We start from the raw sequence: 19281 nt of genomic DNA on the forward strand, positions 1-19281 counted from the left end.
GAGCGGCCGCCTGGAGACTGGAAGGTCTGGGGTTCGATCTCCGGCCGCTTCATACCAAAAGATGTTAAAAGATGATACTTGTTGTTACCCTATTGTGGCTTCAAACAAGGACTGGTCGGCTCAGAGTCAGTATACTGTGTCTGAGTGGTGTATTCATGTTAAACTGAGGCATGGTATGTCAATGGGCTAGCACTATAAATCGGCATCACTCCGGAGTAGTACAAGCAGCCACTCACACACGTGCATGCACGTCGCTATAGTAAGTGCAATAATCTTGAAAGCGACGTTTAACCCCATTTCACCTCACCTGAATTAGTGCTGTTCTAATCTGCACCTGTGTTCACAGAGTGTTCTCAGAGAAGAAGTGAAGGAGAAACTGAAATGGAATGTGGACAGGTCGTCGCCTAGCAACAAGATCCGGGACCTAATGAATTGGACACGTGATATCATGGGTGATATCTCCTATCAAAGGAAGATTTTGAACAACCCAATAGCAAAGATGTTTACGAAGGGATGGTTAGTATAACACTGTGACAGCATTCTATTGCATGTCATCTCAGATAAATGTTTCACTAGTTTAGTTTATGACCACCTGGTGTCATCACTCATTTTCAGAGATCCAATCATATAATTGCCATCACTACTTTGCCTTTTATTGCCAATGGAATCTGTTTCTGCAGATGATCAAGGCTAATTATTCTCAGGCGTTGACACTTTGAATTATATCATCTGAAATACATACATAGCTGTATAATGATGCTTCTGTCACATCCAAGGAGACATTGCCAAGACACATGTCTGTCACGCACGTAATTCTACGAAAATGGCAGTTTGTGATACGAGAGTTGTCTGATACGATAAACAGTCACGAGACATAATCTAATTTAAGAGTGGATATGAATTGATTTGGATGAATTATTGTGCATGCCTCTTATTAAAACAAGTTTTAGCAGATCATATTGGAGACTATTTTCCCATCTTCATCAGGTTGCTATGGAACTATGGTGCTATCATTCTGAGCATCGCCATCAATATCCTCATGCTGGTCACCTGGAATGCCAAATCTTCTATGGAGGATTGTGGGAAGATTCTGAAGGATAATCCAGAGAACGCCACCCTGCTGTGCCCTGGAATCTACGAGTAAGTGACGCATGCATCTCTGTGTTACCACTGGTAAAGTAATCTGGTGCTTATCGAGTGGGTGAGTGAGTGAGTATGGTTTTACGCCGCTTTTAGCAATATTTCAGCAATATCACGGCAGGGGACACCAGAAATGGGCTTCACACATTGTACCCATGTCGGGAATCGAACCTGGGTCTTCGGCGTGACGAGCGAACGCTTTAACCACTAGGCTACCTGACAGCCCTGGTGCTTAGTCAAACTGGGTTATATTCATTTGTGTGTCAGTATGATTTTACGCCTATTTATTCAACCCACATCACTGCGTCCCTTGGGCATGCCAGAAACCTGTGATTGTGGGTTTGAATCCCGGTTCACCCCAATCATGTTCTCGCGATTATGTTTCTAGGTTTGTCAGCACCATACCCATTCTCGTGGTTTTCACCGAAGTGGTAAACGTCTGAGACCTGCATCACGTCGGGGCTTTCCTCCCACATTAAGCTGACATGCTGTGATATAACTGAAATACTGTTAAAAGCGGCGTTAAGCCCAACTCGCTCACTCAACCCATATCACGGCTGGAGAAACGAAAATTAAATTTTGGGGAATCAAACCCCTGTTTTTTTGTATGATGAGCAAGTGCTTTTACTACCATATTACCCCACGGTGCCTAATATTATAAACAGTGCATGCGTACTAATAATATTGTGTATTCCCTGGTATAGCAAGTAAATCAATTGCAATCTGAATCTTAAGCACTTGTACTTGTTGAACTGACTCACCTCAGTACACGTCGAGGAAAGCATCAACGAAAACGTCAGCGCAAATTTCAACGCAAACACACACAAGCTTCTCACTAATTCGCCATGTCCTGTTTCAGTCCGAAGCCTCGTATTGAAGGTATACGAGAAGATCAGTACCAGATAACGTTATGGACGCTCGGGGGCGTCCACAACCTGTGTTCCCTGTTTGTCCTCATCAGCTACTTCCTGTCTAACCACCCGCGACTGCCGCGAACATCCGACATCAAATCATACTTCAGGTAAGATATTTAATGTTTCTCAGATTCCCTCTTTAATACTTGCATATGCACACTGTCTGCAGCACCCGTGATTACATACTAGGGTCGGTTACATACCATGTTGTGACACAGGCCTTAGCCTGGGTCGATAATCTCCACATAAACGGCATTGTCTCACTTGACAACATGGGCAATAGCCTTTGACCTTCTGGACAATGGACCCGTGAAGATCCGGGGTAGAATAGGTCTTCAGCAACCCATGCTTGCCGTTAAAGGCGACTATGCTTGTCGTGAAAGGCGACTAACGGGATCGGGTGGTCAGACTCGCTGACTTGGTTGATGCATGTCATCGATCCCAATTGCGTGGATTGATGTTCATGATGTAAATCACTGGATTGTCTGGTCCAGACTCGATTATTTACAGACCGCCGTCATATAGCTGGAATATTGCTGAGTGCGGTGTTAAACAACAAACAAACAAAACAAACAAACTTTAGTGAGTTAGAATAGTCATGTTTCACCACTGCACCACCAGACACCCTGTATGGCGGAACACTGTGAATACAACCCAGAATGCTTTTCACGATGTGAGATTCTATTTTTTATGCCACATGAGGTTACAGATGGATGGGTAATAATTCCAGTAGGTTTGCACATATGTGCAACAGTCTTCCGAGATGTGAGTGGTGAGTTTGGTTTTACACCATTTTATGCCAATATCGTGCCAGGGGAAACCAGAAATGGGCTTCACACATTGTACCCATGTCAGGAATCAACCTGGTTTTCGGCGTGACAAGCGAACGCTTTAACCACTAGGCTACACCACCGCCCCATTATGTATGTTCTTTAATGTCTGTTTGCAGGAAGCTTTGTGGGAGTCAGAGCCAGGAAGAGGAAGAGGATTCCAAGAAGGACGACAAGGTTTCCAAATTGGACATCAACTTTTTCAGCTTCACCACATTCTACTACCTGGTACGTCATGCTGGCCACTGTCTGTCACTGATCAGCATTACCACCGTCCATGGTCTGACATTGTTATTGGTCAGCATTACCACTGTCCCATTGTTGGCCAATGTTATTGGTCAGCGGTATACCTGTGACGTTGTCTGTTACGATCACAATTACCGAGTTTGTTGTAGATCACCTTCGTCATCCCCTTATTCGTACATGACGATATTCTTAAATTTATCAAAAGTAACTTAACCCTATTGCCTGCAGTAACACGACGGGTCTGTTGGTAGGGTAGGACATACATTCCCCTTCTCCGGACACTTAGTTTCATTATTATAATAAAATACGATTACTGAAATCCGGACGTTTACAGAGGTACGTGTATGAAAGCCCCTGGGGTTTCTGATTGTAACAGACCATATTCCACTTTCTGTTGCAGCTGTTTCTTGGTATGTCCATAGCAGGAACACTGTTCCATGGCTATTTCTTTGCATTCCACCTCCTCAACATCGTCAACAACAATCAGCTTCTCAGCGGCGTCATAAAGGCTGTCACAGTCAACGGTAAGCTTCATCAACAATGACGTCACATGTTGAAGAAATGTATTTGAGAAATAAACGACTCGTGGCCATTGTTCATCATACAATAAAACACTGCAGAAGGGGGGAGAATAAACCGCAATGCTGTGATACTTTTTGGCCACTGTAACAGGTCAATCTGTTCCTGTGGGTATCAAGTCTCTGCAACCATTATACGAGGGGCATTCGATAAGTTTTCCACGTCTTCCATGTAGGACAGATTTCATTTGCCGGAACAGGAAATAGTCACTAGGGGCTAAGTCTGGGCTGTAGGGTGGGTGATTTAACTGTACAGTCCAGACTTAGCCGACAGTGACTATTTCCTGCTCCGGCAAATGAAATCTGCCCTACGTGGAAGATGTTTCCAGGGTGACGAGGACATAAAGGCTGCCACAGAGGCATGGTTAGAGGGCCAATCTGCGGATTTCTAGAAAACGGGTATTAAAAGCTTGAAGGACAAATGGAATAAGTGTATTGATGTGTATGGAGATTATATTGAAAAATAAAAGTGCAAAAGATATTCTGAGACTTGGTCTTATATTGAAGTTGCAAAACTTATTGAACGCCCCTCGTATGTTATACTGGAGATGTTGCATTGTGTTGTACTATAGGTATGTTTTGTTATCCTTCAGGTATGTCGTTGCTGTGGGTGGCTGTGCTCGGTTTCATCCTCATCTATATCTACTCGCTCATTGGTTTCGCCCTCCTCCGTTCTTACTTCTCCCCGGACGAATATCTCTACTGTTCTACACTCTGGGAGTGTACCGTGACAGTGATCAGATATGGCCTCATCGGAGATATGTTTGAGGTGAGTACACATAGCATTAGCAACAAGTTGTTTGTGTCTTTCACAGTCAGACAGCATTGTAAACAAGATGGATAATTATGAACCTAACTTTTCCACGATAAAAAACAACCTGTTTCACACGACTTATGGTACAAAACCTATTGTACATGACCTCTACAGGCTCGCTGACTTGGTTGATGCATGTAATCGAACACAATTACGTGGATCGATGCTCATGATACCAATCACTGGATTGTCTAGTCCAGACTCGATTATTTACAGACCGCCATCATATAGCTGGAATATTGCTGAGTGCGGCGTTACACAACAAACCAAGCAACCAACCAACATAACCTCTTGCAAATGACCTATTGTAGGTGACATATGATCTCGTGGCTATAACCTATGACCTATTGCATATGCAGGAGATCAAGCAGAACCCCATGGGAAGCTCCTTCTCTCGCTTCTGGCCTCTGGTTTTCTACCATGTATCCTTCTTCATCTTCATCACCACCATTGGTCTCAACATCATCTTCGGTATCATCGTCGACACCTTCTCAGAGCTCAGAGATCTCAAGGTACGTATCAGCCCTTTCTTGGAACTGCCAAATCTATATATTCTGGCATGACAGTGATTTCCACTGATGTGTGTTTGTGTGGATGTGAGGGTTAACAGCAATGTGTATCTGCCTCTGGGCCTAGATTCATCCCCAGCTGTGATCGGGTACTCGTGGGTTTTAATACCAGTAAGACCCTTGGTCTGTCAGCACCAAACCTTTGGTGGCTTAAACGACTGTGACACTTAGGGGTTTACTCCCACATTATGTTGACAAACTGTTCAATGCAGCGTTATACCCCACCCACTCACCAACTCATTCACTTTATTTTCTCGTTTCAGTGGAGAGCCGAATCGGACATGAAAGACACGTGTTTTATTTGCAGCAGGAACAGCTACGATTTTGAACATCACGGAAGGGTAGGTAAATTTGTGTCTGTATAGTCCTGTAGATGCTGCCTTTTTTACTCCACCTCTTCAACGGGCGGTCCGGTAGCCTAGTGGTTAAAGCGTTCGCTCGTCACGCCGAAGACCCGGGCTTCGATTCCCGACATGGGTACAATGTGCGAAGCACATTTCTGGTGTCCCCCGCCTAGATATTGCTGGAATATTGCTAAAAGTGACGTAAAACCATACTCACTCACTCACTCCACCTCTTCTTGAGACAATCATACGGCAACCAGCAGTATCTTTACCTGGTTCATACCTGAATACACTGTTGCATGAATTCTCTGAAATTGTTCAAAACAAGATACTGTTTCGTCGTCAACAAAAACAAATTCTGATCAAAAGTGACACATTTTGCATAATCATCTGGTTATATTTTTTTTTCTCCCAAAGTGGAATGGCATTGTTTTGTGTGAGTCCGTCTGTATGTTTACTATGTGTTTAGGATGTGTGAACAAATCCCAATGCTGACATATCTGTTGCAGGGCTCCGACTACCATGTGCGATATGAACACAATATGTGGGCCTATATCTACTTCATCATTCACCTGGACGACATCAAGGCCAGCGACTACACCACCCTTGAACTCTACGTCGGCAAACTGGTCAGTGACGGATACCATACAATACTATAGTCACAGAATAGGCCCCAGCACTTTATTGCCTGAGGGGCGGTTGGGTAGCCTAGTGGTTAAAGTGTTAGCTCGTCACGCCGAAGACCCGAGTTCGATTCCTAACATGGGTATAATGTGTGAAGCCCATTTTTGGTGTCCCCCGCCGCTGGGATATTGCTGGAATATTACTAAAAGCGGCGTAATACCTCACTCACTCACTCTATTGCCTGTGGAAAAGGTGTCTGAATTGATTTGATTGGGCTCCGTGACTTGGTTGAGTGCAAGTCACCCACTAGTATATATTTAAGGCAGATTGAGGAATATTGCTGACTGCGGCATAAAACAACAAGAAACAAGTAAACAAACACGACATCTAACATTTAGGGTCATACTAGGGTGGTGGGGTAACCTTGTGCTTAAAGCGTTCGCTCGTCACGCTGAAGGCCCAGGTTCGATTCCCGACATGGGTACAATGATGTGTGAGGCCCATTTCTGGTGTCCCCTGCCGTAATATTGCTAAAAGCGGCGTAAAATCCTACTCATCGTTACACAAATTTCACTTTCATTCATTCTTTTCAGGCTTCCAGGGAGAGCTACGACTTCTTCCCCTTGAACCGCGCTCTGTGCCTGACCTCTGTGGACATTGATGCCACAGAGTCCAAGATCGATGACCTCCTGCACCAGGTCAACTGTATCTCCAAGAAACAGAAGGAAGACGTAAGTCACGTCCAGAGTTAGACCAGAAGAAAGCCAAGTTAACTGTTGGCTCGTCATTGCGCATGGGTAGTCGGAATCGTACAATCGATTTGTGATTATGGAAAGGGTTTTGTCGCTTTCATTATCCCCTGAAGTTGGCGGGGGATATAGAAATGGGTTCCGTCCGTGCGTGTGTGTGCGTCCCGAAATCGTTTCCGGAGCTAAACTCAGAAACCGTTATATATTTCTCTACAAAACTTTGCATGTCTGTCAGACTCATGCTGAACTGGTGCCTTTTGATGTTTAGCACTTTTAGAAATTTTTATTCTGTTTCCATGGCAACAAGTTGGATTTAAGTTTTGATATAGTTGAAATGTTGGGTCAGTTACCTGGTTTGGGACCATAACGTGTTAAAATGGGCGGGGGATATAGATGACTTCGACTATACGCTTGTTCACCATGTGTGAAGACTGTCCTCTGATAGCTGCAATAATTGTTAACCGTGGAATAAATCTCAACTCATGGCATGTACGCATATTACTGTGACGCATAATTTGGTTCGAATTAGGATGAACAAGTGTGTATCAATGGGCATGGATCCAAATTCACATTATTGACCATTTGTGATATGGCTTTACAAGTTCTGATTATTACATACAACCATACTCGCGCACTGTGACTGATACCCATGGATAAGGGGGCAGTAGGATAGCCTAGTGCTTAAAGCATTCGCTTGTTAGGCAGAAGAATCGGGTTTGATTCCCAACTTGGGTACAATGTGTGAAGCCCATTTCTGGTGTCCCCCTGCCGTGATATTGCTGGAATATTGCTAAAAGTGGCGTGAAATCAAACTCACTCACTCTCTCATTGCTGAGGTTTTAATATTAATTTTGAAAATAATTTGATACATGGTTTATATTACCAAATTCATGCAGATTAGGTATGTCCCAATAAGATTTGAATGTTTTCTGAAATGAGTATAGGGGCGGTCGGGTAGCCTAGTGGACTAAAGTGTTCGCTCGTCCTGCCGAAGACCCAGGTTCGATTCCCGACGTGTGAAGTCCATTTCTGGTGTTCTCTGCCGTGATATTGCTGGAATATTGCTAAAAGTGGCGTAAAACCCAACTCATTCACTCGCTCACTAAAATGAGTATATTTATCTCTTTACAGGATGCCGAAAGGAAACGGAAGGTTGAAAAGCTGAAACAGAAGAGATGGCAAGAAAAACACCGTAGATATATTTTCGGTGGAGATTATGATAATGAAAGAGAACCCTTAATCCCACCATCCCGGGCAATTAGCGAGGACAGGTTGTCAAGGGAACCAAGTGTTCTGAGGGATGATAGGCCAAGTGAGACCCAACGGCCCCACAAGTCCAAACGCGGAGATGGTCGTGGAGCGAAATATCTTGCCCCTCCTGAAGATTACTCAACGCCGAAGCCTAAAAAACCCTACATCAGCTCTGCTAGAGAGGAGCAGGATGATGTTGAAGGTCTGATTTCTGAATCTGAGGAGTCTCATTCTGGCAGTGACACGTTCCAGCGTGAAGGTTCCTATGACATCCTCGATGAGGATATTCCTGTAAGAGATATGGCTCAACTGCCTCCACCACCCCCACCTCTCCCGCCTCCTACCATCTCCCAGATTATCTCTGGCCCACTCACGCCACATGCACTCCCCCCTCCACCCGTCTCAGCGTCTCGGAGAGTTCGAGACGATGAAGATGCAGAAGAATTTGGAGAGGGTGTTGAGAGAACTACAAGGCTCTGAGGTTCTTGGGTATGGAATTTTCGGAATATTAAAACAAAAATGGTTATATCACGTGCAGCCTTCGTAACGGTAGGAGGCTAGATAACGTTTGAATGACAAGAAAGAGGTATGGTAAATGAATCGGGAAAGTATTGCAATGACAAGATTTCTGAGTTAAAATGCATGTCATCAACTCAGGTTCAATGTTGTTGAAAACCGTCATACAACGGTAACATGACCATTTCTTAAACCGAGATGGAGGAATGTCAGCTGCTCCAGAAGGATGCTCCAGAAGGAATCTCCATAAGGATACCCCAGAACTGTGATCCTAGTTTATCCTGAAAGTGGCCAGATAGCCAGCTCTTGAATCAAGAAGGATGCTCGAGCTTCGGAATCTTCATTTGTTCAGGACATGACTGGATAAACAGTTAGGTACTCTGTTCAAGAAGGATGCTCGAGGGTAGTGATCTTAATTTGTTGACACAGTACCCTCTTCTGGGATCACACTTTGTCCAGGAAGTGACCGGATACAAAACCACTTTATCTGTTCAAGAAGGATACTCCAGAATCGTCATCCAAATGTGTCGACTCGTACAGGCGCCCATTGAGTAGAACGACTGTGCCTTGCTCTACTGAACATATGTACAATGACTGTTATGTTGTCCCTTGAATTCGGCTGGGACATAAACACAGCTCCAGGGACGTCTATGCATTTATGAGAACTCTTCACCACGACAAGCGATGGGAGATACCAGTACTTGAGCGTGGGGTATACAGTCGTAATCAACCAGTTAAGGATCTATAGTCCTGAATATTAAAAGCCTGTGCTGTACATGTGCTAGTGTAACAGACATTTCTGTAATTTGTTAATTAGTTCACAAGTGTATAGTTTAATGTGTCTTCCTTTCTAGACTAATATGTACCTTGATCGTTTTTAGTGCAAAGTCAATGCATCTGTCCGGGGTACAGAGATCACCTCTTCAACACTGCTCGTCATCAGGAATATGTGTTGACACAATCACTGTAAATGTACCGTGCTTGTCATAGCAGATTATTCACGGATAATATTGCGTATTGGCGCCCATCTTCAACGTAATTGTAATTATCAGTGCTTCCATATCAGGGTCATGTTCGGAGCAATCCAAGCATTTAGACCACTAAAGCCTGGATCAAATGTGGACGGTATGTCGAGTGTAGCATTAAGGTCATGCTTTAACCTGATCGTATGTGTTCGACTCGGCATCACCTTTCCCTTGAATATTTTGGATCATGGTAGTCTGCTACTCTTTGGCAATCGTTTATCATGTGACCCACAGAGACTATGTTAGGATCATTAGGATGATTCCAACGTGTCCTTGACATTATGACGGAACTGGAAACATCTGTTGTGTGATACTGACAGGTCACGTTCAAATAATCAGCTACTCTTATCACAACTATTTCAGTCTTCCGATTGAAATGCATTACTCGCCAAGAACTATAAGTATTTTAGCAATTCCCACTCTATTAAAAGAAAACTTCATTGCCAATTTTCTCACATTCATAGAACTAGGATTCGCTGGTAAGGTATTCGAATCTCAGATTCGAACCGATTATGGTATTTGGTCTGCCAGTATCCACAACATGGGTCACTTTGGCTTTTCCCCCATATTGAGCTAAATATATGACCTTTTATATAAATGAAATACAGTTCAGAGCGACGTTAAACCAAACTCTCTCTCTTTGAAATGGGAAATCCTTAAACTAATCACTGCGGGTAAAACCAGCACTCGTGTGATATATGAAGCTGCTATATTACATAAATTGTGAGAATAAAGTAGATTATGTGAGAAGTGATCAATACACAAGTAGTTGCTAAGAAACAAGATTTACATTAATATTATGTTGCCCTGGCTGTGTAATCCACCTCCAGCAAGATCATCCCTTGCACTACCCCGTATTTGTTGTAAGCGATCATTCAGGTGTATAATCGTCTCCACAATTCATACCTTGCAGTTAATTAATATTTGCATGAACCGTAAACGGTTACCTCACTAACTATGCAGCACATTCATATCCCTGTATACATTGTTTCCACGTGTTGTACTAGCTCACTGGTCAATATCAGCTGGCCATCAGTGATCAATCGTTACCAACTGGCTTGTCCATACTCCAATGTGACATAAGGGACTGGTCATTTCTTATAGGGGAGGGGACATTGAGGTTAAGTGAGGGTGGGGGGCATGAAAGGATGACGGCATAAGAGTGATCACCAAAATTTATTACAACTATAAGGGAGGTGAGTTTGAAAAAAAATCCCTTGTAATAAATTTTAATCAACAAAATATGATACAGTACCAACACCCTCACACATGCCCCCCTCCCCATAAGAAATGACCAGTCCTAATGTATCCGGTTGTTGCTTTAGTTCACTTTGACTAACGACACGTGTTACAATCAGGATGGTATTTACAGTCAGCTTCCCAATAGGGAATAAGGAATAACTGTTTCCGATAATCAACATCACAATATTTTACACAAATTCTTATTCAAATCCATTATTTTTTCTATTTGATAACTTTATAAATGTACCTATTTTTCAAACAAAGACTTCTTGTACGAAATGATATATATTTCATTAGAATATGACAAAGATCTATAGATGTTGTGAGGTATTTTTATGTATTCTATGTGAAATGATTGATTTTAGTCCCAATCACACAATTAGCTTGCAAGGTAATGAAACAAATTAACAATTCCACCATTTTTATCTTTTAACTCATGTCCACATGCAATCTGAACAGATTGTTATTTTAGAATAGAAACGATGGTTATATGTTATAGCCATACGGTAGCCTTAAGGCCAGTAATCTGGCTGTTTGACATCACAAACGGGTTTACGGGATTTCATTGTACGACAGTGTAAATAACCCTATGTGATATTGTAGTGGTTATACCCTAGAACCTGCCGTACTTGAAGAAAAGTATGTTATGGGAATGAGCCGGTGGCCTTTGTTTGGATGTAGATTATGTTTTAGTTGAGATTCTTTTATATCTCATTGTAATTTTATGTACAATACGACTGAGTGCCGACGTTTTTTATAATGCAATTGTTGTAATTTTAATGATTGATATTTTAACATTGTTTTTGTATATAATATTTTATCATTTTCCTACCTACTGCAAAGCATTATGTGGGTGTTGCCATAGTATCCCATCGAAACGCACACATTGGCGCCTCAAACTACTTAATGAATGATGCCAGTCAGTAATTTCTTAAACCGGAAGCCATGCCCTTGAGTGGTTAACATTTATTATTTTGAATTTTAAGCCCCAAATTTTAATTAAAATTATGTTTTAGAAAACAATTCAATCGCATGGAATAAGAACAAAAATTCAACATGTGTATATACGTACAAGGGAAGCTGCATTCTTTCAAACTGGTTTGATATATAAACATGATGGTAAAAGAAATACAAAACATAAGTTTATTGACATGTTATAGAAATTATCACATTGCCAGCTTTAATATTCCAAAAATATCATGTGTTAAAGTTTCAAATAAAAAGGGAAATGGTGAAATGTGTTTGAACAAAGGTCTTTACGGAAATTGAAACTATGGTTATAAACCTTCCAAAAACACCTCTTAGTTTTGCTCTTGGGGGAGCATAGACACTCCACAGAACAGGTTTCGCTTCCCTATTTTTAATTGTGTAAATCTCATTCTTGATGTCCTGGTCATTATATCACGAATATTGATAAAGGCTTCATATATGATATTCACTTAAGTACAAAGTTCAATGGGTAATGTTTGGGAGTATTGATGTAAATTTAAACACATGAAATAACTGGCATAGAGACGTCAACAGAAGCACACACCATTCAGAGCAGGTGGTGTGTGAAACAAAAACCCACTTGACCATCCTACATGTCCTGACATGCGTGCGTGCATGAAACGTTTAGTGCAGGACCTGGTCACATGACCGATCCCAGTCAGTGTAGATGTAGATGTTTGTTAGAGGTAGGTTATTACTGTTAATGCTGACTTGATTGAGCTGCTGAATGGTTCAGCGCCCTCCCGACCTCTGTATATATAATGTAGTATTGTACATCTGATGTTGTTTTCCGAGATTGTATCAAGCATGTGGGGCTGACGCCCTACTTCAAATAAACAGACATTTTATACCATGCGTGTGAGCGTTGTTGTGTGGGATTACCATCGCACAGAGGGCAGATTTTGTCATGACATGAAGTTATCCCACAGACATGTCTATCTGTATTTGATTACAAGTAGACATTCCTATCTGTATTTAATTACCAGTAGACACGTGTCTATCTGTATTTAATTACCAGTAGACGTGCCTATCTGTATTTAATTACCAGTAGACGTGCCTATCTGTATTTAATTACCAGTGGAAACATCACGTACAGCCTCTTAGCCTCTTTAAAATATTATACATATAAAGCATATCCTTTGTGAATTCCGGGGTAGAATAGGTCTTCAGCAACCCATGCTTTCCGTAAGAGGCGACTAACGGAATCGGTAGTCAGGCTCGCCGACTTGTTTGATACATGTCGTCGATCCCAATTGCGTGGATCGATGCTCATGATATCAATCACTGGATTGTCTGCTCCAGACTCGATTATTTACAGACCACCGTCATATAGCTGGAATATTGCTGAGTGCGGCGTTAAACAACAAACCAACCAACCAACCTTTGTTGTGAGATGTTTTACCAGATATAAGATAGCTACGCGATAAATCGCAAAGAACAGTGAAGAACGAAATGTGGTTTATTTCACGATAAAACATTGTTCTATCATGACGTCATTTCTGGTGATTCGAATATGCGCTCGCAACTTGATGTCGTCGTTCTACTTGATGGTCGACGTTCTATTTTTTAAGAGCGAAGTGTCGGAGCTGTTACCCATATAATGTAGCTGGGCTACACGGATAAACGCGGTGGTCGAACGATCGCTTCCAAGAGTGGGAGAGATATGACAATCGGTATTAGGAGCAAAGGTACAGATAATCGACGTGATTGTGAGCATTTGCGGAAAAAAACAAATTTTACCCACCTGTAAAATGAACTTGTCTGACATTTACGAGGTCGGATTCTATTCAGGGTCATTATTGAAATTTGGGTAAATATCTTGAAAGCTTGTACATTTTATCAACATCCTTAAGAGGCTGTACATAATGTTAATATCTCCTATAAAAAATAAACGACTCGTGGTCGTTGTTTATCGTACAATAACACACTGCAGGGAGAATAAACAATGAACGCCTTCTCCCTGCAGTTTTATTGTACGATAAACAAAGACCACGAGTCGTTTATTTCTCGGGGCACGGGTGGCCCAGTCGTCTAAGTCGATTCGCTGTGCAGAGTTGCGTCCCTTGGGCACGCCAGAAACCTATGATTGTGGGTTCCAATCCAGGTTCGCCCCGATTATGTTTCTAGGTTTGTCAGCACCATACCCGTGCTCGTGGGTTTCACCGAAGTGGTAGACGTCTGAGACCTGCATCACTTCGGGCTTTCCTCACACATTAAGCTGACACGCCGTGATATAACTGGAATACTGTTAAAAGCGGCGTAAAACCCAACTCACTCACTCACTCACTCACTCGTTTATTTCTCAAATACACATCTCACAACAAAGGATATCCTTCTATGGTCATACTCACACAAAGTGAAGGTCGGTTCCTCAATGTGAGTTCATTTGTAGTATGATCCTTCAAAGAGTAAGGGCCAAACTACAAGAACGTTTCGGGAGTTTCGGGGCTTGCCTCAACAGGTTAAACGCTGCCATGGCTGCACGGACGGATCCCGGATTTTTGTGGGTGTTTGGGTGGATGGAGGGAGGGAGAGGGGGGTCCACTTGGTCCATTTGTAACTTCATTGGGGGGAGTCCACCATAAAGACTACCCACAAAATATCGAACGGTGAGTAAGCCATTATCACTTTAACAACCAAATCTACACGTTATTATGGTAGCAATGTGCATACAGAATGTCATAAGATGTGAAAAAAGGGGGTGGCCATATCCCCCCCATCACCGCTGAATCCGCCACTGGTTACCTGTGTACGTACGTCACTCGCCCACTAATCCTCCACGTGGACACCCTTTCCATGAGCTGGGAGGAAATGTTTGCCTACGCATTCTCTCCTTGGCCTCTCCCAGACAGATGAAGAATAGCGTGATCATACTGAAAGGTGAGGTGAAATTGGGTTTAACGTCGCGTCCAAGCACGTGTGTGTGTGGCTGCTTGTACTAGTCCGGACTGATGCCGATTAATAGTGCTAGCACCCTGAGATATCATGCCGCAGTTTAACATGAATACCCCACTCAGACACAGTATACTGACTCCGAGCCGACCAGTCCTTGTTTTAGCCCCTTAATGCCGAGCGCCAGACAGGGTTACAAGAAGTACCATCGTCTTTTGGTATGACGCGGCCGCGGATCGAACCCCGGACCTTCCGCTCTCCGGGCGGACGCTCTACCACTAGACCACGGAGGCGGTCGATCATACTGATAACTCCGGCATGGCCCAACAGAACAAAGTTCCCGAGATCGTTACCCCTCCAAATGGAGAAACCTCTCAAACTACCGCAGCGTTGCAATCATGTGCGTCAGCCGAGATCCGACATATTTTACGGCAGCCTCAACAGCCTCCACCTTCAAGCCAGTGAATTATCTCATCTGAGCCAGCTCCACACGCTGTGGCTTACTCATGGTTGGTTGGTTTGTTCTTTAACGCCGCACTCAGCAATATTCCAGCTATATGACGGCGGTCTGTAAATAATCGAGTCTGGACCAGACAAGCCAGTGATTAATATCATGAGCATCGATCCACGCAATTGGGATCGATGACATGCATCAACCAAGTCAGCGAACCTGACCACCCGATCCCGTTAGTCGCCTTTTACGACAAGCACAGTCACCTTTCAAGGCAAGCATGGGTTGCTGAAGACCTATTCTCCCCGGAATCTTCACGGGTCGGCTAACTCATGGAGGTCAGCAACGACAGACATCTATAACAATCACATTTGTCGATAATCTGTACTTTACTAAAAAAGTGTTATCCCAAATATAACATTTGTTATAAGACCCTGCTCGTTAAGTATTCTGTTTCAGGCCCCGTCCGTGGTCAGATGGGAGAGCGTCCATTCGGAGAGCGGAAGGTCGGGGGTTCGATCCCCGGCAGCGTCAAATCAAAAGAAGTTAATTGATGGTACTTGTTGTTACCCTGTCTGGCGCTCGATTAGATACTAGGGTCCGAGTGGTCTAACATACTTGAACCATGTCCAACATTAATAGCACCTAAAATCATTTTTTTGTTAAACATACTTTGAAAGGTATTCAGGAACTATATGCTCAACCGAGAGAACAATGTGTGAATCGGCCCTGCGTGAAGCACGTGGAATGTGTTCCCCGGGCCTGTCGCACGTGCACCTCGCACTTTGCACAATTAGTGCTGATGTAAATAAATATTTAGTTGTTAATTTCATACCATTTCTCCCATGTCTACGTTGCAGAAGGCTACATTCGTTATCCTTCAGTGCAGATTTCGTGGGTTCGAATCCCGCTGGCGAGAAACCTTTTTCATGAAATTGTTCTATCATGAAGATAAATGATGGGGGAAAAAGAAGTTCCATCATTGCCAAGTGGTGTTTAAGTAGAGGGGAATGTCCGAGTAACTCTCCATTCCTTGAAAATAATGGAGCAGAGTTACGAGGATATTCCCCTACTTAAAACTCATCCCTACTTTTACACTTTGACAAAATATTCTGTAGTTGAAAATATTTGAAAAATAAACCAGAACCCTTTGTTGTCTGTATTTATACTGCGTGAGTCGACCTTGCGTGATGTACGAGCATTGCGTTCTCTGCCGCTGTTGCACGTGCGCCAAGCTCCGTCGCGAGCTGACATTTACAATGCATGTTACACGGCTCTTCATAATTTCGTTGGGTCCTAAACTAGTATTTATCAATCGCTTGCACATTGTTAATACATGCTGATGGGTATAATAGGAAATATAGAGCCCTGAACAAGCGATATTTATATTACCTTATTTGTTTTTTCTCATCAAAGGTTTATCTAACTGCTATAAATATGAACAGTGTTGTGGGTAACCTGCTCTAACACAAAATATAAGTATATTATTTTGAGCTTTTAAGCATTATGCAAAATTATGAAAATATTTAATATTTAATTTCGCACAATGCCTTTAAGTGCCGCAGTAGCTGAGATTGACAATTTCACGTTTTCAAATCTAGCGATGCGAGTTCGAACCCCGTTGACGACACATGTTTTCGGAAAAACATAAACATTTTCCCTTGTAAATAAATGTAAAAAGTAGTTCCGTCTGTTCCAAGTGGAAATTAATTCAAATGTTGCTTCAAGATAATGTACAGTTGACAAGCAACTCTCCATTCCTGAAAAATAATGGAGCGTTCAAACAATGGAATGACGTCACAGATGTGTTTTAACTCATAATTCAGTAAGTTAGACCACGGTCAAAGGCAGTAAAAAGTCATGGTTTAAGTAATCATAAAATTTGGATTTTTCATAACGATACACTATAAACATGACCGATAGATCACCGGCAACCAAAGTTAGGCCATCATACTAGGGACCATGGGAACTTACCATGGAGTACCCTAACAGGATTTACACCATCCCTCTGGTCACTGGTGATTGTTAGTACTTTGAGCCAAAACATATAAGTGTAGGATCAAAACCGAGGGCAAGTTTTTGATCTCACTTATGAACTGATCAAATAATATGATTTAGAAATAATTTTACTAATTGGTATTAACATGACTTCATTGATATTTACTGTTGAGAGTTTAACTGCAATACGCGGGGAGTACATCCGCGCGCTGCACGTGACGCATGTGCTTCAGGCCCGTTGTAACAATGAGCGCACGTGGTTCAAGCCAGTCGAATGAATTCCGTTGAAGAGGATGGACGCAGACAACAACGATATATTTCTGACGCAGTCAGTTTTTAAAGAATCGGCATCCTGTGCTGACAACCAAAAGGCAACGGTCTCTGACATACGTAGTGTGTTGAAAAAAATGAACTCGCCATCACGTTAAGAAGCTGATCCGAAAAGAGCAGATGACCAATGACCTGAGGACAAACTGTGACGCTCAATTTCAATTTCATCTAATATCGATAAATAGTTGAGCCATGTTCTGTTGGTTTTTTTCATGCAGATAGGTAATTCAATACAGAGGGTACTTTTCGGGACAAAAAACAGGCTTTCAGTAAAAAATCTCCCGGGATTTCTTGCAGAAAGCCCGGGGCTTACCCTAGGAATGCCCGGGGCTTACCCTGGGAATGCCCGGTAAACTACCAGTAGGGGTTTAGTCGGTAAAAGAAGACCCTGGCGAGACAATAGAGTGACGTCACTAAGGTTTATAATACGATCAAAACCATGGAATGATGAAAAATACTCAAATAAGACTTGCGTACCCTCTCAAATGGATACGACTACGAAGCATTAAGCATTCTCTGTCCCGAGTGAAGCCCCTCTGTAATTGACGAGCCTTGGCGACGAACTTTCAGCATTAGCACCGAGGTTAATCTGTATATTACCTCTCTTTTCTGAATAAATGTCGAAAATTGTAGGTTTCCTGAGCTATCATGGAAAGATCAACTCAGCTACTCTTTTTTGCAGAGAACGACGCCACACAATTTTTTTTGTGATGTCAGGACCATTATTTGCGACAGTGCGGTCATATGACGTCACGTTGCTAATGACCTATTTCACGAACTAACCAATCAGCGTGAAGCAAACATCATAAAGTGATCAGTCAGAATTCCCGAAAATAGTTTCACCTTTATCACTGGATTGTCTGTTTCAGACTCGATTATTTACAGACCGCCGTCATATAGCTGGAATATTGCTGAGTGCGGCGTAAAACAACAAACCAATCTTTTCATTGTTATATTATTGTTTCGAGATCTGATCGGACGTGATAAAAGAATTCGGGTGTCCAGCTATAGGTGAACTGGGATTCGAACTCACGATCAATGGTTTCTCGCCCGCTAAAGAGGCCTATCTCTGCACAGCAAGGAGCGGTAGGGGGTAGCCTAGTGCTTAAAGTATTCGCTCGTCACGCTGAAGATACGGGTTGGATCCCCACATAGGCACAATGTGTGAAGTCAATTTCTGGTGTCCCCCCGCCGTGATATTGCTGGAATATTGCTAAACGCGGCGTAAAAACATACACACTCACTCTTCGCAGCAAAACGTAGCTAACGTTTATGGGAATGACTAAAGCCAACTTGAGAGGTTCTGGGGGTTTATTAACGCCGATTTTTTATATCGAAAGTTATTATTAATTCGGTAATTGGTTCTTGAAATTCATAGGTGAGGTGAGGTGAAATGGGGTTTAACGTCGCGTTCAAGATTATTGCACTGATATAGCGCCATGCATGCACGCGTGAGTGTGTGGCTGCTTGTACTAGTCCGGACTGATGCCGATTAATAGTGCTAGCCCACTGAGATACCATGACGTAGTTTAACATGAATACCTCACTCAGACACAGTATACTGACTCCGAGCCGACCAGTCCTTGTTATAGCCCTTTAATGTCGAGAGCCAGACAGGGTATCGACAAGTACCATCTTTAAACGTCTTTTGGTATGGCTGCCGGGAATCGAACCCCGGACCTTCCGCTCTCCGGGGTGACGCTCTACCACTGGACCACGGAGCCGGCCCTTGAAATTCAGAGATATAGAAATGTTATATTACAACACACTAGCATGAT

The 19281-nt window shown here is 42.7% G+C and overlaps 1 protein-coding gene across 6 annotated transcripts in view; it reads left to right on the plus strand.

The window, feature by feature from the left end:
- The window catches only part of LOC139454516 (inositol 1,4,5-trisphosphate-gated calcium channel ITPR3-like), a 221133-nt gene extending 208452 nt beyond the window's left edge, over window positions 1-12681 (plus strand). For all 6 annotated transcript variants that reach the window (XM_071236273.1, XM_071236272.1, XM_071236275.1 and 3 more), the window contains 11 exons: window positions 347-516; window positions 988-1140; window positions 2000-2161; window positions 3004-3112; window positions 3531-3654; window positions 4302-4477; window positions 4882-5034; window positions 5355-5432; window positions 5945-6064; window positions 6653-6790; window positions 7940-12681. In XM_071236273.1, coding sequence (XP_071092374.1) covers window positions 347-516; window positions 988-1140; window positions 2000-2161; window positions 3004-3112; window positions 3531-3654; window positions 4302-4477; window positions 4882-5034; window positions 5355-5432; window positions 5945-6064; window positions 6653-6790; window positions 7940-8539 — 1983 coding nt within the window. In that variant the 3' untranslated portion in view covers window positions 8540-12681. The remainder of the gene's footprint in view (window positions 1-346; window positions 517-987; window positions 1141-1999; window positions 2162-3003; window positions 3113-3530; window positions 3655-4301; window positions 4478-4881; window positions 5035-5354; window positions 5433-5944; window positions 6065-6652; window positions 6791-7939) is intronic.
- Window positions 12682-19281: the final 6600 nt, after the last annotated feature.

This window comes from Haliotis cracherodii, unplaced genomic scaffold (assembly GCF_022045235.1).
Source record: "Haliotis cracherodii isolate W230 unplaced genomic scaffold, xgHalCrac1.p SCAF_10, whole genome shotgun sequence".
Classification (NCBI taxonomy): domain Eukaryota; kingdom Metazoa; phylum Mollusca; class Gastropoda; order Lepetellida; family Haliotidae; genus Haliotis; species Haliotis cracherodii.